This window comes from Orbicella franksi, chromosome 1 (assembly GCF_964199315.1).
Source record: "Orbicella franksi chromosome 1, jaOrbFran1.1, whole genome shotgun sequence".
NCBI lineage: Eukaryota > Metazoa > Cnidaria > Anthozoa > Scleractinia > Merulinidae > Orbicella > Orbicella franksi.
In genome coordinates this window covers 26,339,940-26,362,037 of record NC_138145.1, presented here as the reverse complement: position 1 = coordinate 26,362,037, position 22,098 = coordinate 26,339,940, and the positions used below count along the sequence as shown (strand labels likewise).

Sequence of the window (22,098 nt, the reverse complement as noted above, 5' to 3'; positions counted from 1 at the left end):
TACAGATTTGATCTTCAGTTGAACTGTAAGAATAAAATCAAATAAAATCTGCCCGATTGGATGCCGAGGTTCTTTCAGGATATTTAGCATTTTGTAAGAACCTCTTGAAAGCAATTCCAAAGTAGAATAAAACAGAACTTAATATAATATCATTATTTTCAAATAAAAGTATATTCATTGTAAGCTTAACTTACACATAAGTCTTACCTTGGTTGGTCTTCTCCTGATTTTGTCCACACGGTGAGTAAAAAATAAAGGGCAAACAAGATAGAGAAAAGAAGACATCGTTTAGTGTTCACAGGAGCCCACTGGGGTTCCTGGTGTTAACAATATGACGATAAACCTCATGATGTTGAGCTTACCTTCAGCTGATCGAGTATTTCTTGTTTCTTGCTAAGTTCGCTAATTTGCTGCTTTTGCGCGACAGCCACTTCACCAGCCAAAGCTGGCAAACTAGCGGCTTCCATATGACTGACTTCACAGACTTGTTCGCTGACAACGCGGTGATGTCGAGTTGTTTCCCCAGTTTGTGGAGAAGAGGTTCCTTCTGCTGCATCTGGCATTAAACAATCTACTATTCGAGTTGGTTTTGGAGGACTTGAAAGTTCCATTTTCTGCCCAATCGATCCACTACTTTACAGAGGTTCGAGAGATTCACAAAGGTTCTAAAAACAAAGCATACCTTTTCCCGCCAAAACACGGCGGCAGCGCGACCAAAGGCCAACCTCGTTCCCAAAATCTTATCTTTTCTCCTTCCAATTTCTCTAAACGTTATTTATATTATTTTCTTTGAAACATTACAATATTAGTAGGAGTTATGAACCTTATTTTTATTTATTTATTCGTGTCACACACTGAATGCCCTGTCTGTACTCCACTATGTATGTTTTCTCGGCCTTGTTTGATAAATGATGCAGAGCGGCGAAAAGCGCGGCAAATCTGATTTTCGCGCCAATTAACCAAGCGAGGACAGCGACATTGGTCGGTCGTCGGTCTCGCTCCTGTGCCACTCCACAAATCAGTGTGGAGGGAAAGCGGCAATGTACTAGTAGCTCGCGTTCTGCGTCATGTTCTTGTTGGTCATCTAGTGATTCAGAGGACGATCCAGAGGACTCAGAAGACGATGCACAATCCAGGCTGCTCAGAATTGGACGGCTTTGTCGAACGTAATTATGAGGTACTGTTTGTCCCAGACGCTGATGTCCAACGTGTTACAGTACAAAGCAAGCAGTGAGTTCAGGTATATTTAAGCTTTTACTATAAATGTGGGTGGGGGGGGGGGGGGGGAGAGTTGGTCATAATGTTTGGGAGATGAGGAGGGGGGGTCAGAACTTAACTTATCTTTGTTGGTGGGAGGCACAACGCCTACGTAGTATTTCTCCATATGAGCTTCATTTTTCAGCCCCATCCCCCCTCCTGATAATTAGGGAGCTTAAGAAAACCACGACGGCAACGGCAACGTCGCTAAACAAAAGGTTTAATGAGGAGAACAATGGCTGTGCACGTGAGTTATAATTCTTAGTACATTTCTTTGCCGTCCTCTGCAAAACAACAACGTGACAAGACCAAATTCTGCCTTGTCTGGAGAACGTGAACCACGACGGCTAATTTTTCAAATTTTTATTTCGAATATATCGATGTGTCCTAGATTCAGTTTCGTGATAGCTGTGACAGTGATAAAAAATTTAAATGACTTTAGAGTATCGCGAGATTCGTAGTTAAAATATACTCTCATTTTTTAAACGACGTTGTCCTCGCCGTCGCCGTCGTGGTTTCTTAAGCTCCCTGATTATTGCACAGTCCCTTACATGATCAAGATAACTATGACGGCCAATAACAAAGATCAACCAGTGTTACTTTCCTGGGACACGAACAACACGGATCGTTCTCAGTTGTGTGGTCAGTGCGTGTGAATTTTGAACTGAACACGTTGTTATGTCAACGATATCGATTCAGATGGTCTTCGGAAGTGGAAAAACCTGCAATTTAGCGTTCAATTTGTCGCCGACTAGATTTTCAGGTAACCCTAGTGTACTCTAATATTTACAAAACTGCCTTTTAAAAAGGATGAACGTTTCAGAGTCTCATAATTCCCACATTTTTCCTCGCGCCGGCACTTAAATCACAGTCTACCTCTAACATGGCGCGAAAGAAGCTAGGAATATCATCATTTAAGGTGATTCCTCTGAAATAAAAGTGACAATAGATTTTTGTTCAAACTTTGTCCATTGAATATTTGTCCTATGATAACTTCAATTTTGAAATAAAAAAGGGGGGTGCCCATGCTTATTAAGGAGCAGTGAGGCATTAAAAATGCCTCATTTTGGCATTATTTAATGCTCATTATAAGAACGCATTCCCAGCAATTGTATCATCTTTGTGAGCCCGGACTCATAAGAACACGCATTAAACTACAGTCAATACAATGTGTCGGACACAAATAAACGTTTTAAGTTTGATTCAGACAGAAAGCTAAATCCTTGATTAAAAATTTGAACCAAATTTCTTAACGTGGTTACCGACTGCAAAAGAAGAAAAGACCACAGTGTATCTGCTATTTTTCTTATTTATTCAATTTTCAGCAATAGAAATTAGATCACTCTTTTCTCACGCAAAGCTTATGATTAGTTGATTACAATGACTAGAAAAGAAAATTGGGGTGCCCGTGCTCGTTGGTGAGCTAGAGCCATTTTTCAACTGACTGAGCTCAATATCAAGGCAAATCCGTCATGTTTTCAATGTGCGCGTGCACGAGCGCGCGCTAATGACGCCATAAATTATGCGCAGTAAGGATGCGCAATGCAAATGTGAGGGATGACCTTAATTTGGTACTCTCCTCCAGATGAAAACTTAAGACACAAAATCTAATTTTTTGCAATTTTAATAGCTTTTCACTCTCTATGGTGACTTGCTGGTAAAACATCAACCACGACATACACTTTTGAGAAATCGACGTTTATTTTTCGTCATTTGCTAAATAAAAGGCTTGATTCGCTATGGAGGACTTCACTGGAAATCCCCCCCCCCCCCCCCCCATAAGCCACTTTAAGGCTTCCTGAAGGTCTGTAGGTGCTGTGATCAAACGCTTTTAGTTCACCAACCCAGCGATATTTTCTGAAGGCCACAAGCGTTGAATTATCTAGGAAATCAAATCAACTGAGTCAAGAGGGAAAGGGCTCGTAGATTCCTTCTTGCCAATCTCGTTCCACGAGTCTACATTCATTCCCTACTGCGCAAGCTTGACGAAACGAGCGACTCTAGAGACCTCTGTAACAGGCTAGATTTTGATTAGTTTTAAAAACAACGGAAATGGGCGGAAGTAAAACACCAACGCCGGACTCGACTGAGCCACTTGTTTGTCAGTTAGGGCATGCGCAAGTCGACCTGAATTCCGATACTTCTGGTCTTCCAATCGGAACTTTTCAGAGTCGCCCGTTTCCCGACCGCTACTCAAGGGGAACAAAGACTCCGCTTTCGAGTTTGTCTCCACTATCCAAAAGCAAATTAAAGGAGACGCTTTATTTTGTGAGGAAGCAATTGATTTTTCGATGTCTAACATGAGACCCGCAAACCTTTAACTTGCTCTCCAGTTTGAAGGACTTGCCTTATACATACTTACGTGGGCGTGGCATTATGGTTTATCTGAGAATTAATCTCAACTCATCAAGGCTTGAAATTTTCTCTAGTATTTATCAACATTCACTAGAATTATAAGATGTACACGATCTCATTAACACTGTTCCATGTTCATTAACTTTGATTTTCCACAGAAGTCGTTTTGAAAACGAAAAGTTATTTACGTCTTCAGCTTTCTTCCTGTCGGTCAAACCCTCAATAAATATATATTTCTTGAACTTCTTGTCCGTTTAGCTCATGATTGTTTTACAGCGGCGGTAACAAAATAGACTGTCCTTCTCCTAATCTTTCAGAATAATTCAATAAAGATCTTCATCAATGTAAACATTTTTTGTACAACGAAAAAGCGTTCGTTTAATAAGCAGGCACCAAGTAATTGTAACTGTCATTTCTGTTAACAATTTCTTCTTTACGTTGCGCGTATTTTCTATCATTTTGGGTTAATTTAAAAAGCTGTACATTCACATTTGTTAATTTATTACGTGTTTATTCTAAAAGTGACATGCGCACTACGACTGCCGATGCCTTTAAAATCGACAATTACTATCGTAAGCAGACAACTGCCTAGTTGATACTGTAAAGTGAATTAAAATGTTATCGGCAGTTCTGAATTGAGTTGTGCGCTTATTTTAGCTTCAATACATGGAAAACGATTTTCGTTCTTCTTCCATGTCATTAATTCGGGAATTACCCTTCAGCAATTGATAAACATTAATCGATTTTTCCTCACAAATATCTGCACGTAGGCTGATCATATAGACAGCGAGGCTAGCAGTGTATACAATTTCGTTGGTTTGTAACAAAATTCTCATGGCTTGCAATTACAATTGATCACTGTCGGTTTAAACCAAGCAAATTCCTGATCACTTGTCTGTTTTAATCACAGTGTTGCCCTGAACTGGAGATTCTTTTGCGAGCGACAAAGATCCATCTAGACGTGTTGTATTTCCAGTTCTCATTGACACAGATTTTCCGAGAAGCTCATACCCTTGGCCGTGACATGCTCCTCTGTAGGCACCCACTGATTGACTCACATGGTTATGGGCTTGTCCTTGCAGGCGTTTTGACAGAAGCTGCTGATTTTGCGGAGAAACTTCGGGTATTCACGTTTAGAGACAGCGCGTACTACTGAAGGAGGAGCCCATCCCCCAGGATTAACTGTAAAAAGAAGAGCAACGAGGCTGTGAACAACGACAAAAGCTTATGTTATATTTTAAAAGCCTTTATTGACGCTTGTACCTCCACTCGTAACACTCCTCGACAAAGATTCGTCCAGTAAGTTTCTTGCACATCATTGTCAAACTGCTTTGCAGGGGTGTTCACAGTCGCTGACCATTACTTATCATAGATTAGCTTACGACTGCCTCTAGATTTTGACAGAATGGATAATGTGATGTATGTGCCGCGCCAAAGGGTACGGGGTTTGAGCCGTTTTGATCTAAAATGGGATTTACATTTTGAAAATTTTGGCCTGAAACAGGGCATGCTTTGTTCACTCTAGAAAGCAGTTTATAATGCTATTTTTTCTATTAATACGTTTTGTAGTTAGGAATAATTCTCAGAAACCATTTTTTCACAATCGGAAAACACACGAACGGAAGCAGTCCCTAAGTAAGGTCAGATCTGAACGAGGTAGTGAAAATAGCAAGGGTAGAGGATCCAAGAAGCGTTCCCGCGCATATCCCCTAGTACCCCCTTTAGCCCCACCCCACCCCACCCCTCTTGTACCCTTGGTAACAAAACACATACCATTTGCCGTGTAAGTAATTTGGCAGGATATATGATCTCGGGTGAGTTTTTGTCCTTCTTCCCTTGGTTCAATAAATGTCTGACAAAATAACGCCACCGTAATCATAGCTCGAACGAACTTGTTTGTCTGAAAGATAAGACACAGTATGGGTTAACAGGTTTGGCGCGTATCACGCTAAAACTAACGCGTGGTTTACATGCCAATCAACAAGGAGCTAACAAAGCTAACATAACTGCGCTGATCACTCATGTCTTTACAAGAAGCTAAGGCTTTGTTGCCCTTAGCTTTTGCAATTTCCTATGCGTAGTCTGACTTTTAAGCAGAAAGAAGTCCTTGATTCACATACATGTAGAGTAAATTTGGCAGATATCACGTCGCCCTCAAACCATTTGGTAAACTAGCAGCTCGTGTGTACTCACATATCACTATCAAACACAAGTAAACCATTTGTACATTTATTTGATGAAAAACTGGATCACTGGGTAATGCAATTCAAGAGTTTTCATTGGCTTAACCATCATGGTATATGAACCATTATACCATGGTCTACGCGTAATTTTTTGGGGCGTTTTTAACCTTTATTTTATTTTAGTTTTCTATATTTTGGGGGCGTTTGTTGGATATGAGATCACTATAGCCAACTCATTGCCACGAGCCTCGTTGGCTATCTACCATCTCCCATATTCAACGCGCGCTCGTGGAATAATTATTAATTACAAATCATACCGGAGCATCAGGATGATCCAGGGAATTGTTACAAACAATCCATGGTCGTCCCACTTCGTTATCCTGTCTCTCGCCAGCATCGTAGGACGGTATTTCTCGGATGTGGGAAAGAAAAACAGTGTCCCTTTGGGAGGACGGCCAAACGCGTTTGTAAATCTGATGCATTATCACTGAGCTCTCACTAAGTTGTTCCAAAACTCTCGAAGACTCTAATGTGGCTGCACAGAGAATACAAACAAACGACACTTGTTTCTCAGTTTGTTCTATTAAGGGCGGGGACTTGTTAAGGGATTATGTAGAAGCTATACTATTGACATATCTAAGCATATACAGAGCTGAGGTAATGAAGAAAGTTTTTTAACATCTTCTCGTGTTTCACGCAATAATGATACAAAATCTCTCCCCCTAGACAAGCTGCTCGCGAGAACTCTGTTTACAAATTGTTTATGTTGCTAACCAGCTAAAAAGAAAAAAGAAGTCTCTTCAGGCAATGGGGCAAAAGACGACATCACCACCACCTCTGCTATTTACATCAAGAAATCAGCTGCTACATGGTGTACATAAAATGTTTTATTAGAGCTCAGGGTGTCTGCATAGGATCAGTAGTAACAACTCATTAAATTAACATCCATAAAAAACCAGTTTTCTGCATGATTGTTTGACACTACTCTTGGCTGAATATTACAGTACATACTTTCCCAATCCATGCGAACATCTTTGTCAAAAAAGTAGTGAGCCATCTCTCTCGCTGTGACACCCTGACAATGGAACCAAAAACACTCAGTAATATGACACTAAATCAAATTCAGCAACATCGCCATCATGAAACTACGGCAACTACTCTTTCATGTTCCAAGAGTAGCAAAAGGCAAGAAATAAATGTTCGGGTATGGAAAAGGTCTGTAGTCAGAAACGAACATTGTTGAAAACGTTGATAAAAATAATGTTTGTCCCTGGAAGTAGATATTACTAACATGATTCGAAAAGTTTTTCAACGATCACTACTTCATACCTTTGCCAAAATACATGAAAAGTTTCTTGCTCTTTAACAAACACTTGTAGTGTATGTTAACAACAGCTGACACTGATGTTTGCCTGTTAGCTTGTTTACACAATCAAAAGTAGAACAAGTACATGCACATGTACAACTACACTATGCTTGTACCTGTACAGTATGTGTAGCTTTCATGGGATCCAAAACTATACCTCCTTCTTCATAATCACGGCGGTAGACCTGTGGGGAAAATACTTACATATTAAATGAACCTACCAAATGATACTTGATAATTTCCTACAGATAATTGCAATGCACGTACATATATATACATATCATCTAGCCTATTTTTTATGTTTTTGTAATGTTCTTTTGTGTGGCAAATATTAGATTGTCTGGTGGTGGTTCAGAGAAAACGTGTTATTTTTGTTTTTTGTTTTTTCTTATAACAAAAGGACATCCAGCTGTACAAACGACTTCTTCTTGCCAATATTATCCGTGCTTCTGTTTTAACATCGTGAACAAACTTTAAACTTGTGTTACAAACCATGCCAAAATCAAGCAGATACTGGAGTCAGAAGAATTGATTAAAAATCAAACTGTTCCAAACTCTACAAAACTGTAAAGGGAAAGTTGAAAAAAAGTTTCTACCTTCAAATCTCCATCCTCATACACTAAGTTCCAGTTATGGTCTACATTTTCCAAAACAATCTGCAAGCTTGCCTTTACTGATTCATCAACCTGTATGAAAAAATATGTCTAGTTTCAAAACAACCCTCTTGGTGAGTTAAATGTTGTATCAAACTACAGTTGCATTGATAGTAAGTACATGTAAGCACCCTTGTAACCTATGCTGTAGGCAGAATTGTCAAGTTAAACCATTTACCAAAGTGGTCAGTTGACTCACTACTAAATGAACAGGAATGAAATGATATCTTCTCTACATATTTTTAACATGGCTGCAAAATATATTACCCTGCTATATATAACAACCTACACAAAATATAGAAATAATCCTTTGTGAGAAATGAATTGGTTGGTATCTTCACACCAAACCTCTTTCTAGACTTTCCAATACTTCATTTACACTGCAGATTTGATTTTAGAGGCAAAATATTCTAAATTATCAGGTCTGTGTGCACTTAAAATTTCCTCCATTGTTCCCTTTTAGTGCATGTCTTTATGAAATAAACTTAACTCTTGTGGCTTGTTTGAAACACCATTTTCACTCCACTATAATAGTGTACCTCAGTTTTTAATCTGTGAGGGGGTTCCTCTACCATCAGTTCTGATGGTGGTACAAAGGTGCTTCCCTGGAAATCATCCTGTAACACAACAAGCAAGTTCAATTTCCTTCTTTAGATGTAGACATTCAGTGACACGCACTTGATTGTTTTACTTATTGATTGATCTTACACTGTGAACCTGTTGCTAAGTCAGCAAATCATTAATGATAATTCACGTTATTGATGGAACCAAAATGTTTCATTTGTTGATGAGTAAATATATTTGAGAATTATGCAAAAAAAGTTAGAATGTTTATTGCTATGAGATTCAATGAACAAATCACATACAAACAAATAATGGTGTGGCCATTGAGGAGTGAACAGTCAACATCCTAACTTATGTCGTAGGGTAAGGCACATGCACTGGGGTGAACACTCATAATAAAAGCACTCTTAAAGAAAACAATAGTAAGGCACACTTACATGGATGGCATCCTCTTCATCCTGACGATCCAGAGCAGTTTCTATTGCATCATAAAACTCCTCTTCATTCAAAGCACTGTGTGGCCCTTCCTAAACAAGCATCAAAATAAATAAATATAGAAAATAATTGGCTTTTCATCAATGTATGCATTGCATTGTGTTAGTAAACTGGGTTAAATTTACTTTCAAAGAAACAACATAATAATAAAGAAGTACATGTCTTTGAAAAACTATGGGATACTGTACCTGCATTGTATAGTTTTTGTCAATGTTGAGTGCAAGATTGCAATGAAATACACATGTAACATTGTTATGATCATGGAAGATGATGTGACAACTTGCAAAGTGTTTAGGGCTGTGTAAAAACAATCATCAGTTCTTTTTAAAATGTATTTCTACCCTCGTTACCAAGTCTTGTAAAGCTTGTTCCTTGATCCCACTTGTTCTTGATTCTATCAAAATCACCACACCCTCACCTCAAAATCTGGACCTCCAATAAATGCCTGTTTCCTGGCATTTACAACTGCTGATTTTATTGCTGTCTCAGCCTTCTTACGCTTTTCTATTTCCTGAAAATAGTAAGGAAGATGTTAGACTCTGAATCCAACTACAATGTGCACATTTCTGTAGTAACTGTTGATTTCTTGAGGGCTGGCATATACTGTAACCACTGTAGTCAGGTATACAAGCAGAGGTACAGTGATTGTAGTACCAAGCACTCATTTATACATGTACATAACATGAACATTGGAGTGACAATTCATTCATTTTGTTATCTAACCAAATGTAGAATTTTGAAGGGGCATGAACCTTTCTAATGTGACTATTCATAAATTTCCTGCCTGCAACTCACAAAACATGTATGCTAGTAAGGAAAATAACAATGTCTTACAATACAAATTAGGTACACAAGCAAACTCACACATATCATAAATCGCAAGTCACACATGAATGTCCAGAATAAATGACAAAAGAAAAGTCTGGAGGTTGCATTTTTAAAAAATATTATTTTAATTTCTCGGGTGAAGCTGAAATAAGCCATCAATATTTCTGGTCTTTGAAGTAACCTTTATCACAGCTGTAGGTTACTTTACTTTAAACCCAGACTAAGATGGGCCAAAAAGGAATGCTACCTAAGCTAACTTTTTCTACCTTATCCAGTCTCCTCTGCCAGTGATCCTCCCTTTTGTTCATGATATCAATACAGTGTTGAAGAGTTGCCAAGATCCCAGCTGTAGTCGCTTTGAATGTGATGGACTCTCCCCTGAAATCAACCCCTTTGGCATTTGCAATAGACAATACTGCTACTGGATTATCAAAGCCATCAGGAGCTGCTCTTCTGCCAGCTAGGTTATCAGCAATTTGATTTAAAGTGGCAGGTGTAGGAGTAGTTGACAGTTCATCCATTTCATCATCGGCATCGTGATCCACTGGAAAATTAGCTTTCAGTTAGCTTAGTGAGCTTTATGGGAGATGGAAAAGTGACAAAAGAGCCGTCCATAAAACTTTTCATGATACCAAACTTAAAAAGAGATGTTGCACTAAGCCATATTTGTGTCCTCTGTACTGGACTTGAAAATGCTTGCAACTGAGGCTAATGACCCTGAATATCTTCCCAGAATAAGAAAAGAAAAAAATTCAAAGGCCTCTGGGGAACATGTCTAAATCCAAGATTCCAGGGACAATGCTAACCCAGATAAAGAAACAAAATACATCATCACTTACGTCCATCATTACTACCAAAGAGATCACGATCATGGCCATCAACATGAGAAGGTTGTTTGTGATTTCCCCCTGCTCCAGCACAAGCATCAAAGTAACTCTGAAGGGTGTCTATTTGCTGACAAACAATATCTCTAAAGGTCTCCAGTTCCATCAGCTTTTCACGCAGGCCTCTTCCTTTCTGTCAAAGTTAATTTAAATGGCTTTTTCAACTTCTAGTCACAATCATTCTTTAAAATCAGAAAATGTACTTGATGACTGTAAGTGTAATACAGCTAACAATAACATGTCTATCATTGTAACCTTGAATGACGAAGATGATGCTGTTGTGGATAAACTTGTGACAGATGACAGCGAGAGCATAGAACCACCTTTCCTCAGACTCGACTCCGAACCATAGCCAGACTCTGCAGCCTAACACACACAAAAAATTTTAACAAAGTAATGCTCAGTCTGTGTAATTTGACATAGAACACTACTGTTTGAGCCATGACAAAGGATACTGTAGGGGACAATGGAAACTGAAAATTGGACTAGTTTAAAAAAATCTCAAACCAAAAACTAATTAAAACCACAACATACATGTAATTATTATAAGGTACATATGTCCGATACCGTAGATGAAATTTGAGATGTACATGTACTAACCTTAACTGCTTCCAGTCCATCCACCCATTTCTGACGTATTTCAACATTGGGAGCTCTCAAGTAATACATACAATCATTGACACTAACATCAAATCTGCACTCATCAAACTCATGAGGCTGTTAAAATGAAAAGAAAATTATACTGTAAAGTAAATCAAGGTCTGACATTTTCACACAGTATATCAATCAATCAATCAGTTAATCACTTTATAAATATGTCAGAACTTCTAGCTGGCCACAACTGGCAAACCAATCGCCAGGGGACACTTAACATAATTGATAGTAACAAGAGTTCCTACAGTCTCGTATCCCCATTTTTATCCCAATGTATATACGTACTCACATGTATTCATCCCCATAGTGCCGGCTGGTGCAAAGGGATGTACCAATGTGATACACTACTGTAATATTCTTTTAAAAGACAACTGGGCTTTTAATTCCTAACATATAGTTTTAATTTGTTTAATAACTTCCTGATTGATGCCCAAGGTTTGCTTACATGTACAACAACCTCTTTAGAATGTTCTCAGTAATATAACTAGTGACTACCATTTGGCATTCCCATTCTGTTCCCAAGCTTTACTTTTACTTTTCAAATGGAAATGCCAAACGGAATAAGTGAAAATTTATAAAAATTTGAACTACAGTAAATACAAATTGTCTGCCTTATGCGACTACTGGCGCACAGAGACTTGATGATGAAATAGAAATTGAATGAAAATTGTGTTCATTCACACTAACGTGCATCAGCTTTGTTTACTGCACAAATACCTCAGAGGACTGTGGACACAGAGGCAGAATTCATAAGATAACCCTGACTTAATCTTTATGGCTCACTGGTGTCATGATTACACTTATTTTCAGTCATTTTACTGTAGATCAGCACACAGATCTCATACTTGGGCAGCGGCATTACAAATCATATCTGGCTGGGCAATGTCTAATGTCTCACAGTTACTTCAAGCTCTGTTATTACAAGAGTTTTTTTTTCTAATCTTTATCCTGGTAAGTAGCTTAGCCCATCTACAAACAGGTTTTTCCTTTCATCCCATCTCCACCTCCATAATTTTATAATTCCTTTAAAACATGCAGCAAAAAAGGAAGACAGCTGCTAATAATCTGTTCCTTCAAGTTACGTTCCTGAACTGAAACCCTAAGAAAGGGGCCTGTGTTTGTTGAGTAATGGTAAAAATTCCCACAATTTAATCATAGTGTAATCTCAGATATAATCTGGGATAACACCAAGGAAAACGAAATACATGAAATTTGTAGACATTTTACAAAACATTCAAAAACAAAGGAGCAGATTTGTGAGACTTGTGAAAAGAATAAGGCAGTCAATACACTGTATATGTATATACATGTAAACAAAACCAAAATATAAGCTGGAGATAGAATATTTATTTTGGCAAATAGCTGACCTTATATTTCAGGTAAGAAAATAATACTACGTAACAATATCCAAAAGGTGGGCTTCGAATTTCAAAACATTACAAAACATGCGTGCGGTGGCATTGAATTACAGATACGGCCAATGCAAATGTCACCTTTCGGGTTCTCTGACGCATAATTTTTGTAGAACGCACAAGACAATACACTGAATAATAAAAAAACATGTCTGTAAAATGTGGTACTGAGATCTCCTTTATAAAAGTGGCAAATATCAGCAATGAATGCATGGGTGTTAGAACGTATCCCGAAAGCAAAAAAACATGCTCGGCTTCGTTCCGGTTACGTTACGGTATTTCGTAATATCAAGGCGAGATTCTGAAGTATTTCAACCAATATTGAAGATTAGGGAGTTATCTATCAGATCAAGAATCTGCTTACATTCTTTTCTCGTTCCTTTCAAGTCCTAACAACTTCGATAATATTGGATTTATAAAGCTCTCTAATAATTAAGTCCTGACTAATCTATCACACAGGAAATTGTATACAGTATGATCTTACTTGTATGGTAGCTTTTGCCACACTCATAGAGCCGCGACACCCAAACGCTGTATCGTATTCTGATTTGTAGTAGGACAAAGTGCCGCCGCTCAAAACCACCCATCTTTCCTGCCATCCGTGCAGGTAGTTAGTCCATTTTGACAAGGTGTCTTGTAGCTCTGGAAGTTGCGGCTGCGAGTTTGAACAATCTAAGTCGTCTTCTTCTTCGTCGCTTAAGCTTGGTGTGTGTTCTCCAGACATTCTAGAAACTTACTTGGAGAACTAAAAATCTTTCCACTAATTCTACGAAGGAAAACTGACAAAAGTTCATTTGATATTCAAGCTTATCGCCGCTTCGTGCTCCTCCTACCTAAGGTCCGCCATGTTTGTGTTCATTGGTTTTCGGCATGACGTCACGTTTAGTTACCAGGATCCCGCTGCGTTTAGCCACAAGATACTGACAAGAAGTCTCGTGCTTTCATAAGATAGGCTTGAAAAGCAGAAGTTCATTGAGCTAAGCCCTCAGAGCAGTAAAATAAACTATCTGAGCCACAAAAAAGGAATAATTTTATAGTTGACAATAGAGTGATTTCAACGATAATTTGAATTACTTTACTTACAGTGACAAGACAGCAGCATTTTTTGCCTCAAAAACAGCATTCCAGTTACATGTATATCTGGATGGCAAAACTTCGTGATAGGTTTAATATGAATCATTCATATTTCGTCCGTCATGTCCAGCTGAAGTCCTTCAGTATAGAGTCAAGTGAGGTCAACCACCATGATAAATGTCAGTGAGTGGTCCAATTGCAAGACAACCGGCTGAATATATATTCCATGAATGACAACTGCATCACTAGCCTGCAAACGCAGACGTATTTCCGGCTGTCACTTGGTTCCGCCGAAAAATAACGTCTGCGAACCCGAGCAAGGAAACGATTTCTGTGACGCAATGACTTTTGTTTCTCCTTGGCTTATCAGATTCCATGATAGAATGAAACTCGAGTGCTCCCCGCAGCGAATACCTCGCGCGGTAGTTCTGGGGTTATTTGAGCTAAACTGTGATTGGCTTAGAATTCCTACGTCACAGAAATCGTTTTCTGGCTCGGGTTCGCAGACGTTAATTTTCGGCGGAACCAAGTGACAGCCGGATATACGTCTGCGTTCGCAGGCTACCGCTTGACGGGATCGGTGAAAAAGATGGCGCGGAATGAATACAGTCGAACCTCAACTAACGGCCACTAACGGCCCCCTCTCAACAAAGGTCAATTCTCTACAATGGCCTTTTTTTTTGTCCCAGCGGACAGTCCATACATTCACTTTTGTTTTAAACTCTCTAAAACGACCACCTCTTTACAACGATCGATAACGGCATCGGTCAGTAGCCAATAAAGTGCGTCCCAGCTCCCAACATTACCTAGTACCTCTCGCAACGGCCAGTTAATCAACAGCTGACTGACGGTGTAAACAAAAACTTGTTTTTTATTGTAAAAGGTCATGAAACGATCTCCGAACGTCGTCGTTCGTCTTTGTTTCTGTTTGGTTTCTGCTTTATTGATATATATATATTTTGTTTGTGTTACATATTTATATGCTATAATAAGCATATTGTTAAAAAAAAAAAATAATAACAATAGAAAAATGCTGTAACCCCGAAAAAACAACATTCAAATAACATTCAACCTTTCCCTGTTTACAGAGCATTATCAATGAGCATTTTTACAATAACTGTCTAATTTCTCGCGCGCTGATTGGCTCATTTTTATCATCAATAAGAGTACAGACGGTTAAAATTTTAATTTATACAAGCTTTCAAGTTCAACTTTCAGCTGTCAAACTGTAAACTTTTTAGCCAGTGAGATTTTATGGGCTTTTTTAAGTAGCCAATCAAAAAGAAAGAAAAGCTATTGACAATGGTCGCCTCATTTTGAATAAAATTCACTCGTCTTTGTTTACGGCAAGTTTACGACGTCTTTTCCCCTCATTTATTCCTGTTATTTGACCATTCGGTGCTTTTGCTATATTAAAAAACAAATTGACGTCAGTTTTTTGTGTGTCTGTCTTCTCATTGATGGTAAATTTCGTCATAACATTGTCAAAGTTTACTCTAGAACACTGACAATGTTATGACGCAAATTATCATCAATAAGAGGACAGACGCATAAAAAACTGACGTCAATTATTTGTTAAATTTCAGAGGCCAGAAACATGGGTCTTCTAGCTGCATCAACTGTTGACTGACGTCGGAGAATTTAAACTAATATTTGATTCGGCCGAACGAGTGTTAGAAAGCTGTACTTTGCTCCCAATCTCGTTCCCAGGGCCTCTTATCTTCCCGCCCTCCGGGAGCGAGATATGAGAAGGGGGTGGGGGCTGCAGCCCCCCAGCCTCCCCGGGCCGTACGCCTATGATCATCGCAGTTATATCATGGTGTTCATATCTGTCTCCGCAGATCAAATATATATATGATCTTTCATAAAACTCTCTTGGTGGTATTTGCAATATTTGTTTGAGTTTCTGCTCTAGGTTTACTTTCTTTACATATTTTCTTTTGCAATAACCATCTCCAGCCCTATCCTATCCTCTGGCGTGGCCGTGGCACAAATTTTTGCATCCATATCCGGTGCACGTGGGGGGCGCGGTGGCCTCATGGTTAGTGCGCTCGTCTCCGGATCGAGCGGTCCGGGTTCGAGCCCTGGCCGGGGACATTGTGTTGTGTTCTTGGGCAAGACACTTTACTCTCACAGTGCCTCTCTCCACCCAGGTGTATAAATGGGTACTGGCGAACTTAATGCTGGGGGTAACCCTGCGATGGACTAGCATCCCATCCAGGGGGGAGTAGAAATACTCCTAGTCACTTCATGCTACAGAAACCGAGATAAGCTCCGGCCTGATGGGCCACTTGGCTCGCATGCAGACTTTACCTTTTTTTATATCCGGTGCACGTTGATTGATTGATTTTTGACAACTCGCTCCGCGTCCCATCAGTGGGGTTTTTCCTCTCCTATGAAAAGCTGTGAGGAGAATGGGGATCCTTGGGTTGACAAGAAGGACTGTCACAAACGGCATGATGGGTAATGTTGTGAAAAATGGCGGAAAGCAGTGCCCTATGACAACTCGGCGAAGAATCGCTAATTTTGAAGCGTACTAGAGGACGTCAACTGGGGCTTAAAGATGCCGAAAGCTGGTAACAGCAAGAAGCGAAAGAGAGAGAGTAAGAAAGACGAAGAACATGACGCGAAGAAAGCGAAATCGAAAGAAAACGATGGACCACACGAAGTTGAAGACAAAGAGCAGGACTGCACAAATGTTTTCAATCTCCCATTCGAAGAACAACAAGAAATAGATGACATCGATGAAAAGTTGGAGCAGAATGCGGCAAAGAACAACTTAACGACAATTAACGTGAAGAGTATTTTGCACGTAAGTTCACGCATAAAGAGTAAACGTCCTATTATGTTCTGTTGCAACTAAGATCTTCTCCATTGTCTATTTAGAGGACGCCATCACGACCTAAGTCAGTCCTTGCTGCATGTAGATTCTCACCACTAAAGACGTTTACATTTAGATTCTTACTCACCCAGTGACATGAATGCAAGATTATGACACGTTGTTCTCGCAGAATAGTACAGTTCAATCCTTGCATTATTCAATCTACTGTAAGCTTATTGGAGGTATCATGTCAGACCATTGCATGATCAGATCGTTTCACACTAGATCAGTTCCACATTAGCTCAATCATCAGATTGTTCCATAAAAGGTCAGATGGTCCCTCTTGTAAATATTTAGATAAATACGGATCGCTCCTCGATCCTCGAGTACTATCAAATGTAAGTTCTGAGTACTGCTTTCATGATTGTTTTACCAATCAAATGCTGAATGATGTCGGGAATGCCATAATGATAGAGTGTGTCATGATTTCACTGCAAACATGACTGAGTACTACTCACAAGATTGGCCATTCTAAAGCAATGAACTATTATAGCTGATAAACTGCAGTTAAGTTTATATTAACAAGTTCACGTGGAAGTTTAAGTACTATTATAGCTGATGAACTTCCAAAGGAAAATAAGAGATTTAGCTTGAGTACTTTCAAACCAAGACATGAAGAAGTAAGTTCAAAGACAGTCAGGGAAGATGGTAACACATTAGTACAAACTCGTTCTTTGAATCAAATAAGCATTGATTAGGTCATTTTTCTTTAATAAGAATGTTTTCTTGACTTTTTGTGAGTGGGGCGATCTGTCTATATTGTGGAATGATCTGACCTTTTTGTGGAACAATCTAGCTTAAAAGGATATGACCATGAAACGATCTGACCGTAATTCTTATTGGAATATCACACAAATGTGACTGAGTGAACAGTCATTCAATGTGGTTTTGTGTCTTAAGAGATCATAGTCCAATGTCAGCAGATGTTTTTGGAGAGTTTCAAATGAGTAATGTCTTGTCTCCTCAGTCTGTACATGTAGCTGTGCTTGTCTTGGATTCCTTTAGTCATTGTCCTAACTAGCATCCATCACACGGATATAAGGTTTCCTCAGATAAACAAACAAGCTTCACTTCTGTGTGTGTTGAGATTAGTAATCCTGTCTGCAATTTAATGTGCAGTTGAACTTCTCTACAACAACCACCCTAGGGGAGTTCAACTGGTTGTCATAGAAAGTTGATCATTGTAGGGGGGTTTCAGTGAGAGTAGAGACATAGTTTGGTGTACTGTCTGGATACCAATGGTGGTGATGGAGAGTTGGCAGCTACAGAGAGGTGGCCAGTTTTTCAGATTCAACTGCAGTTTGCAATGCTTAAGTCATCCTAGCCAGGCAGCTCAGATATAACAGTTATTTTGATGATGTAACTGGTTTTTTGTTATACCAAAGTTACTTGTACATTTGAACAATGTATGTACCAGTATGTTTGAAAACTTCAACATCACCCATCCTCTAGTTATTGATAACAACTCATTGACTCTGAGTTATTATCAGTATATACTCTATTTTGTCTACCGCAACTGCACAATGGTGTCTTTAGTAACAATTTCAGGTGGATGATTTACATCTTGTTTTGTATATTAACAGCATGTTGTATCTGACAAAAGAGTTCTTGCTATGGTGAAGAGTGTGGCAGCTGAACTTGAAGATGAGCAGGGTGATGCTGCCACGAGTAGCAACGGAGAAAGCCTGGATGTGGAACTTGATTTTGTAAGTAAAGACAGTGAAGCATTTGTGGATTTTTGTATTCTCTTTTATTAAAAACTGGGTCATTAGATAATACAATTCGAGAGTTTTCATTGGCTTAGCCATCATGGGTTATGAGCCTTAATACCTTGCTCTACAAATATGGTAAGTGTACTCGCGAGTTTTAAAGGCATTTCAATTTATTTTAGTTTAGTTTTCTATATTTTGGGGGAATTTTTAATAAAACAGTTATTCCACTTGTACTTGTTGGGTATGAGACGATTATACAATGTACATGTAGTCAACTCGGCGCTACGCGCCTCGTTGGCTATCTTCCATCTCATATCCAATGTACACTCGTAGAATAATTATTGTTAAATATAACAAATGTAACGAGGAAAACTAACCCTGTTGCCAGAGATGGATGTCTTGAAAGGTCAAGTTGTGGCATTGGAGAATGAGAATGAACAACTAAGAAACTCTGTGCAATCTTTCAATGACAATTTAGTTGTTTTGAATACTACAGTGGTGGACACATGCTCCCAAGTTGCAGACAACAGCTCTGAACTGCAAAAGCTCAAGTCTGGGGTAGAACAACTTAAACACAGAAACATTAAGTTGGAAGCACATACCTGTCAAGAGAACATAAAGATTTTCAACCTTCCAGAAATTACCAGTGAAATACCAAGTGATACTGATTCATTCAATGTTTGTTGATAAAATGATGATTGCTAAAAGAGGATGTTGATGAAATGCACTTAGAACAAGTGTATCAGATACCATCATGACGTAAACCTGGTCATGCCAAGCCTTGACTGGTAATAATGAAATTGAGCTTCTATCAGGTGTGGACACATAAAACGATTAAAGTGCACCTAACCCCCAAATTTTTTTTTTCACTAAAACAAATCTAGGCTTTATTTGAAGCATTTGGGCGAAGAAATTTTTGAATTTGGTTAAATCCTCACTTTTCTATGCCCTTTCAAAGTCGCGCTTGAAGTGTTTCATGACCGCGTTTTAGGGAGTCTGGGGTGGCGGTTCCTGATGACGTCTACCCAGGAACCAAACACAATGGCGCCTCAGTCAGCTCTCTGTATTTGCTGGAGAAAATGGAAAACAAAACTAATCGTTCCGATGTATTTTGGGACTAAAACGTCCAAGCTTTGTCTCAGAATCATTTTGTTTCGTCACTGGAGTCAGAGTTAAGTTTCGATTTGGAAGACACCAAAATAAGCTTTGATCGAGCACGTTCGACAACTGTGAACTCACTGCTTAGAGCTTTGAGAGCAATTTACAATATTTCAAGCGACGAAGGGGAAGACTTCTTTGCCGACGAGCTGCTTGTATATTAGGAATGGAAAGCTAGATACGAAGTGGAGGAGCAGGAAAGAAAACTCAAGGACTGCTTTGGATGGTAATTTCGTCAACTAAACATAAGATTCCCACTCGTGTTTATAGCCCATTTACATTTGTCCTTAGCAAGAATGTATTTTGTCAAGGTATGATTGTTCTGTTAAATCCAGTTTGTGTTTTACTTTCTGTTGAATGCTTCATGTTTATAAGAGCGACATACGTGTTGCAGTTTCGAGACTTGATGACCTCCAAAACATTGGCTTCGATCGATTGAAAATCATACTGTTTGGACCTGTATTTTTGAAGCTGCGAGAACAAGGTGGAAGGAAACATTTCATACAATTACCGATTTCACATTGTCACACGTTTTAAGTTGTAACTCCAAATAACCAATGTAAATTGTTCTCAAAGTTTGCAGTGAAATTCGTCGGATAAGCGAAAAGGATGTGTTCCCTAAGCAGTCCGCAGATAATGTTCCGCGGTCATATTTTCGACGCTATTGCACAGAATCTCTGTCGCACTGCCGATTTCCAAACCTTCGAAAAACTCTGTGAGTCTAACAATTTTGTTATGATGTAATTCTAAAGGATTAATTTTCTACTTTTATCTAAATCGAAAGAGAAATAAGTGCTGGTTAGCGGCGTACAGGTGCGACCTATTTACATTTCAGTTAATATGCTTCTTGATCATGATCGGATCACACAACTTTGCCGGTTATGTTATAAATACTGCGGAATTGTAAGATAGAGGTTGTCGGTAGTATTTCTAAAAATTTCTGGTTAGCTTTAAGCAGAAAATTTATGAAAATAGCATTTGAAAGTCTGCGGAACAAATTCCAGTGAGAATTCTTTAATGGTTCTCACAGATTCAGTTCGCTTGTTTCGGTTCGACAAAATCAACCGTCGTTTACATCTTTATTGTACCATTAGCCGATCATCGTCAGTAAATTGTACAGTATATCTTTCTTTAAATCTGGAATATTACTGCAACAGCCGATAGCATCTCTGGAAGGCGTTTCTGCGCACTTTTCGAATGTGTATTGCACAATCCTGAAGGAAATGAGAGGACGTGAGATATCGAACCTTCCTGGGTAGACGTCACAAGAGCCGCTTGACCCATTTTCCTCAAACTCGGTCATGAAACAAAATGGCAGTGTTTTGGAGCTATTTTCGAGATTTCGTCAGGGCACAGAAAATCGAGGATTTCACGGAATCCAAAAATTTTTTCGCAGAACTATTTCAAATAACAAGTACATTCATTTTAGCAGAAAAAAATTTTGGGGTTAGGTGCACTTTAAACTACACAAACTTGAATACGCGTACTTGTAATTCATTGCTTGTACGATGGTACGACTTTTACAATCTTGTATGGTTTCGAAAACTAAAAACAAAGGAAAATTACAACAGGGCTCGAAATTGCGACTCACTGGTCACCAATGTGACCAAAAATTGAGCACTGGCGACTAAATTTTCAGAACTGGTCGCCAGCTGGTGACTCGCGTTTTGTCCGATAACTAAAGAAAAATCTTTATATGAGGAAATCAATCGGATATGGTAGCTAGTATACAACTCGCCTTTCCGTCCCCAGTTAAATAATGTCTGAATATTACACAATAATCAAAAAAATTGAATGTATTTCGACACGTCGATACTGCGTTCACGTCACGCCATATTGTTTCAGTGGCTTCTTCCAAAACTGGGATGGCAGGCACACTTCAACGCCATGTGCTTTTCATTTGCCGCGAAAATGGCGGCAGATACCAACCAGTTGAAGAATTGCATGAGCAAAAGGCGTCGAGAAAAGCAAGTACAAAATAAAGAAGAAGTAGCATTTCGAAGAAGTAGCAAAGGGAAAATACGCAAGGGCCCGTGTTTGTCTCACAATGAGAGCCATGCACTTAAAACGTTTTATGCTTAGCTTCATTTAAAATGACTGTGGAGGCAACCATCACCTTTGGAGCATAGACATATCACCTGAGAACAACGGTAGCTTTATAACTAAGTGTTACTCGTGTTGTTTCTAATTGTTTTCGCTCTTCAATTGTGACTTTTCTTGCATGCAAAGTAACGTATAAAATCAAGTTCTTGTGTAAGTTATATGTAGAATAAGTTGGCGACCAAAATTTACGATCTGGCAACCAAAATTTTTCCGTTAGTCGCCAGCTGGCTCCCAAACGAAAAAGTTAATTTCGAGCCCTGTACAACTATAAATACAGGAAAAAGACTAGACAGGCAAGAAATGAAAGCAAAACTTACGTTTGTGTCCTTATAATGTTGATGATGAGGGTATATGGGTGTTGAAAATGATTCCCTCTAAACAAATTGCCGTGTACACTACTTCGATTGAACCCATGCTTTTTGACTCGCAACGCATCTCGGGATAATAACTAAAGAGTGTGTGACATCACGCGTAATGGCAGTAACATCCGGATAAACAGTTTGTATGGTAGTATGTGAA

General features: G+C 39.0%; 2 protein-coding genes and 1 pseudogene across 3 annotated transcripts in view; 1 reads left to right on the top strand and 2 right to left on the bottom strand.

Moving 5' to 3' along the window:
- Positions 1-2,542: 2,542 nt before the first annotated feature.
- On the bottom strand, positions 2,543-13,612 carry LOC145499459 (ceramide transfer protein-like). The gene is made up of 14 exons (XM_081478976.1): positions 13,136-13,612; positions 11,186-11,302; positions 10,841-10,951; positions 10,541-10,718; positions 9,968-10,245; positions 9,292-9,384; positions 8,816-8,905; positions 8,354-8,431; positions 7,758-7,847; positions 7,278-7,346; positions 6,807-6,870; positions 6,113-6,330; positions 5,386-5,512; positions 2,543-4,794 (listed from the first exon to the last, which is right to left on the bottom strand). Exons 1-14 carry the CDS (start codon positions 13,373-13,375, stop codon positions 4,667-4,669), a joined length of 1,881 nt encoding a protein of 626 aa, XP_081335102.1. The 5' UTR covers positions 13,376-13,612; the 3' UTR covers positions 2,543-4,666.
- LOC145499466 (5'-nucleotidase domain-containing protein 3-like) overlaps positions 13,172-22,098 on the bottom strand; it is a 121,135-nt gene continuing 112,208 nt past the window's right edge. Inside the window, exon 17 of the transcript XR_014050944.1 lies at positions 13,172-13,182. The gene's annotated coding sequence lies outside the window, so the exon portion shown is untranslated. The remainder of the gene's footprint in view (positions 13,183-22,098) is intronic.
- The window catches only part of LOC145499441 (uncharacterized), a 37,522-nt pseudogene continuing 30,739 nt past the window's right edge, over positions 15,316-22,098 (top strand). The window contains exons 1-2 of the transcript XR_014050933.1: positions 15,316-16,537; positions 18,190-18,312. The product of XR_014050933.1 is annotated as an uncharacterized LOC145499441 (transcript). The remainder of the gene's footprint in view (positions 16,538-18,189; positions 18,313-22,098) is intronic.

Coding starts and splice junctions, on each gene's coding strand:
- LOC145499459 (XM_081478976.1), bottom strand. CDS start 13,375: ATGTCTGGAGAACACACACCAAGCTTAAGCGACGAAGAAGAAGACGAC. Junction 9,385..9,967: donor GGCAGAGGAGACTGGATAAG/GTAGAAAAAGTT, acceptor TACTATTTTCAG/GAAATAGAAAAGCGTAAGAA. Junction 6,331..6,806: donor TGTTCGCATGGATTGGGAAA/GTATGTACTGTA, acceptor TTCTCTGTGCAG/CCACATTAGAGTCTTCGAGA.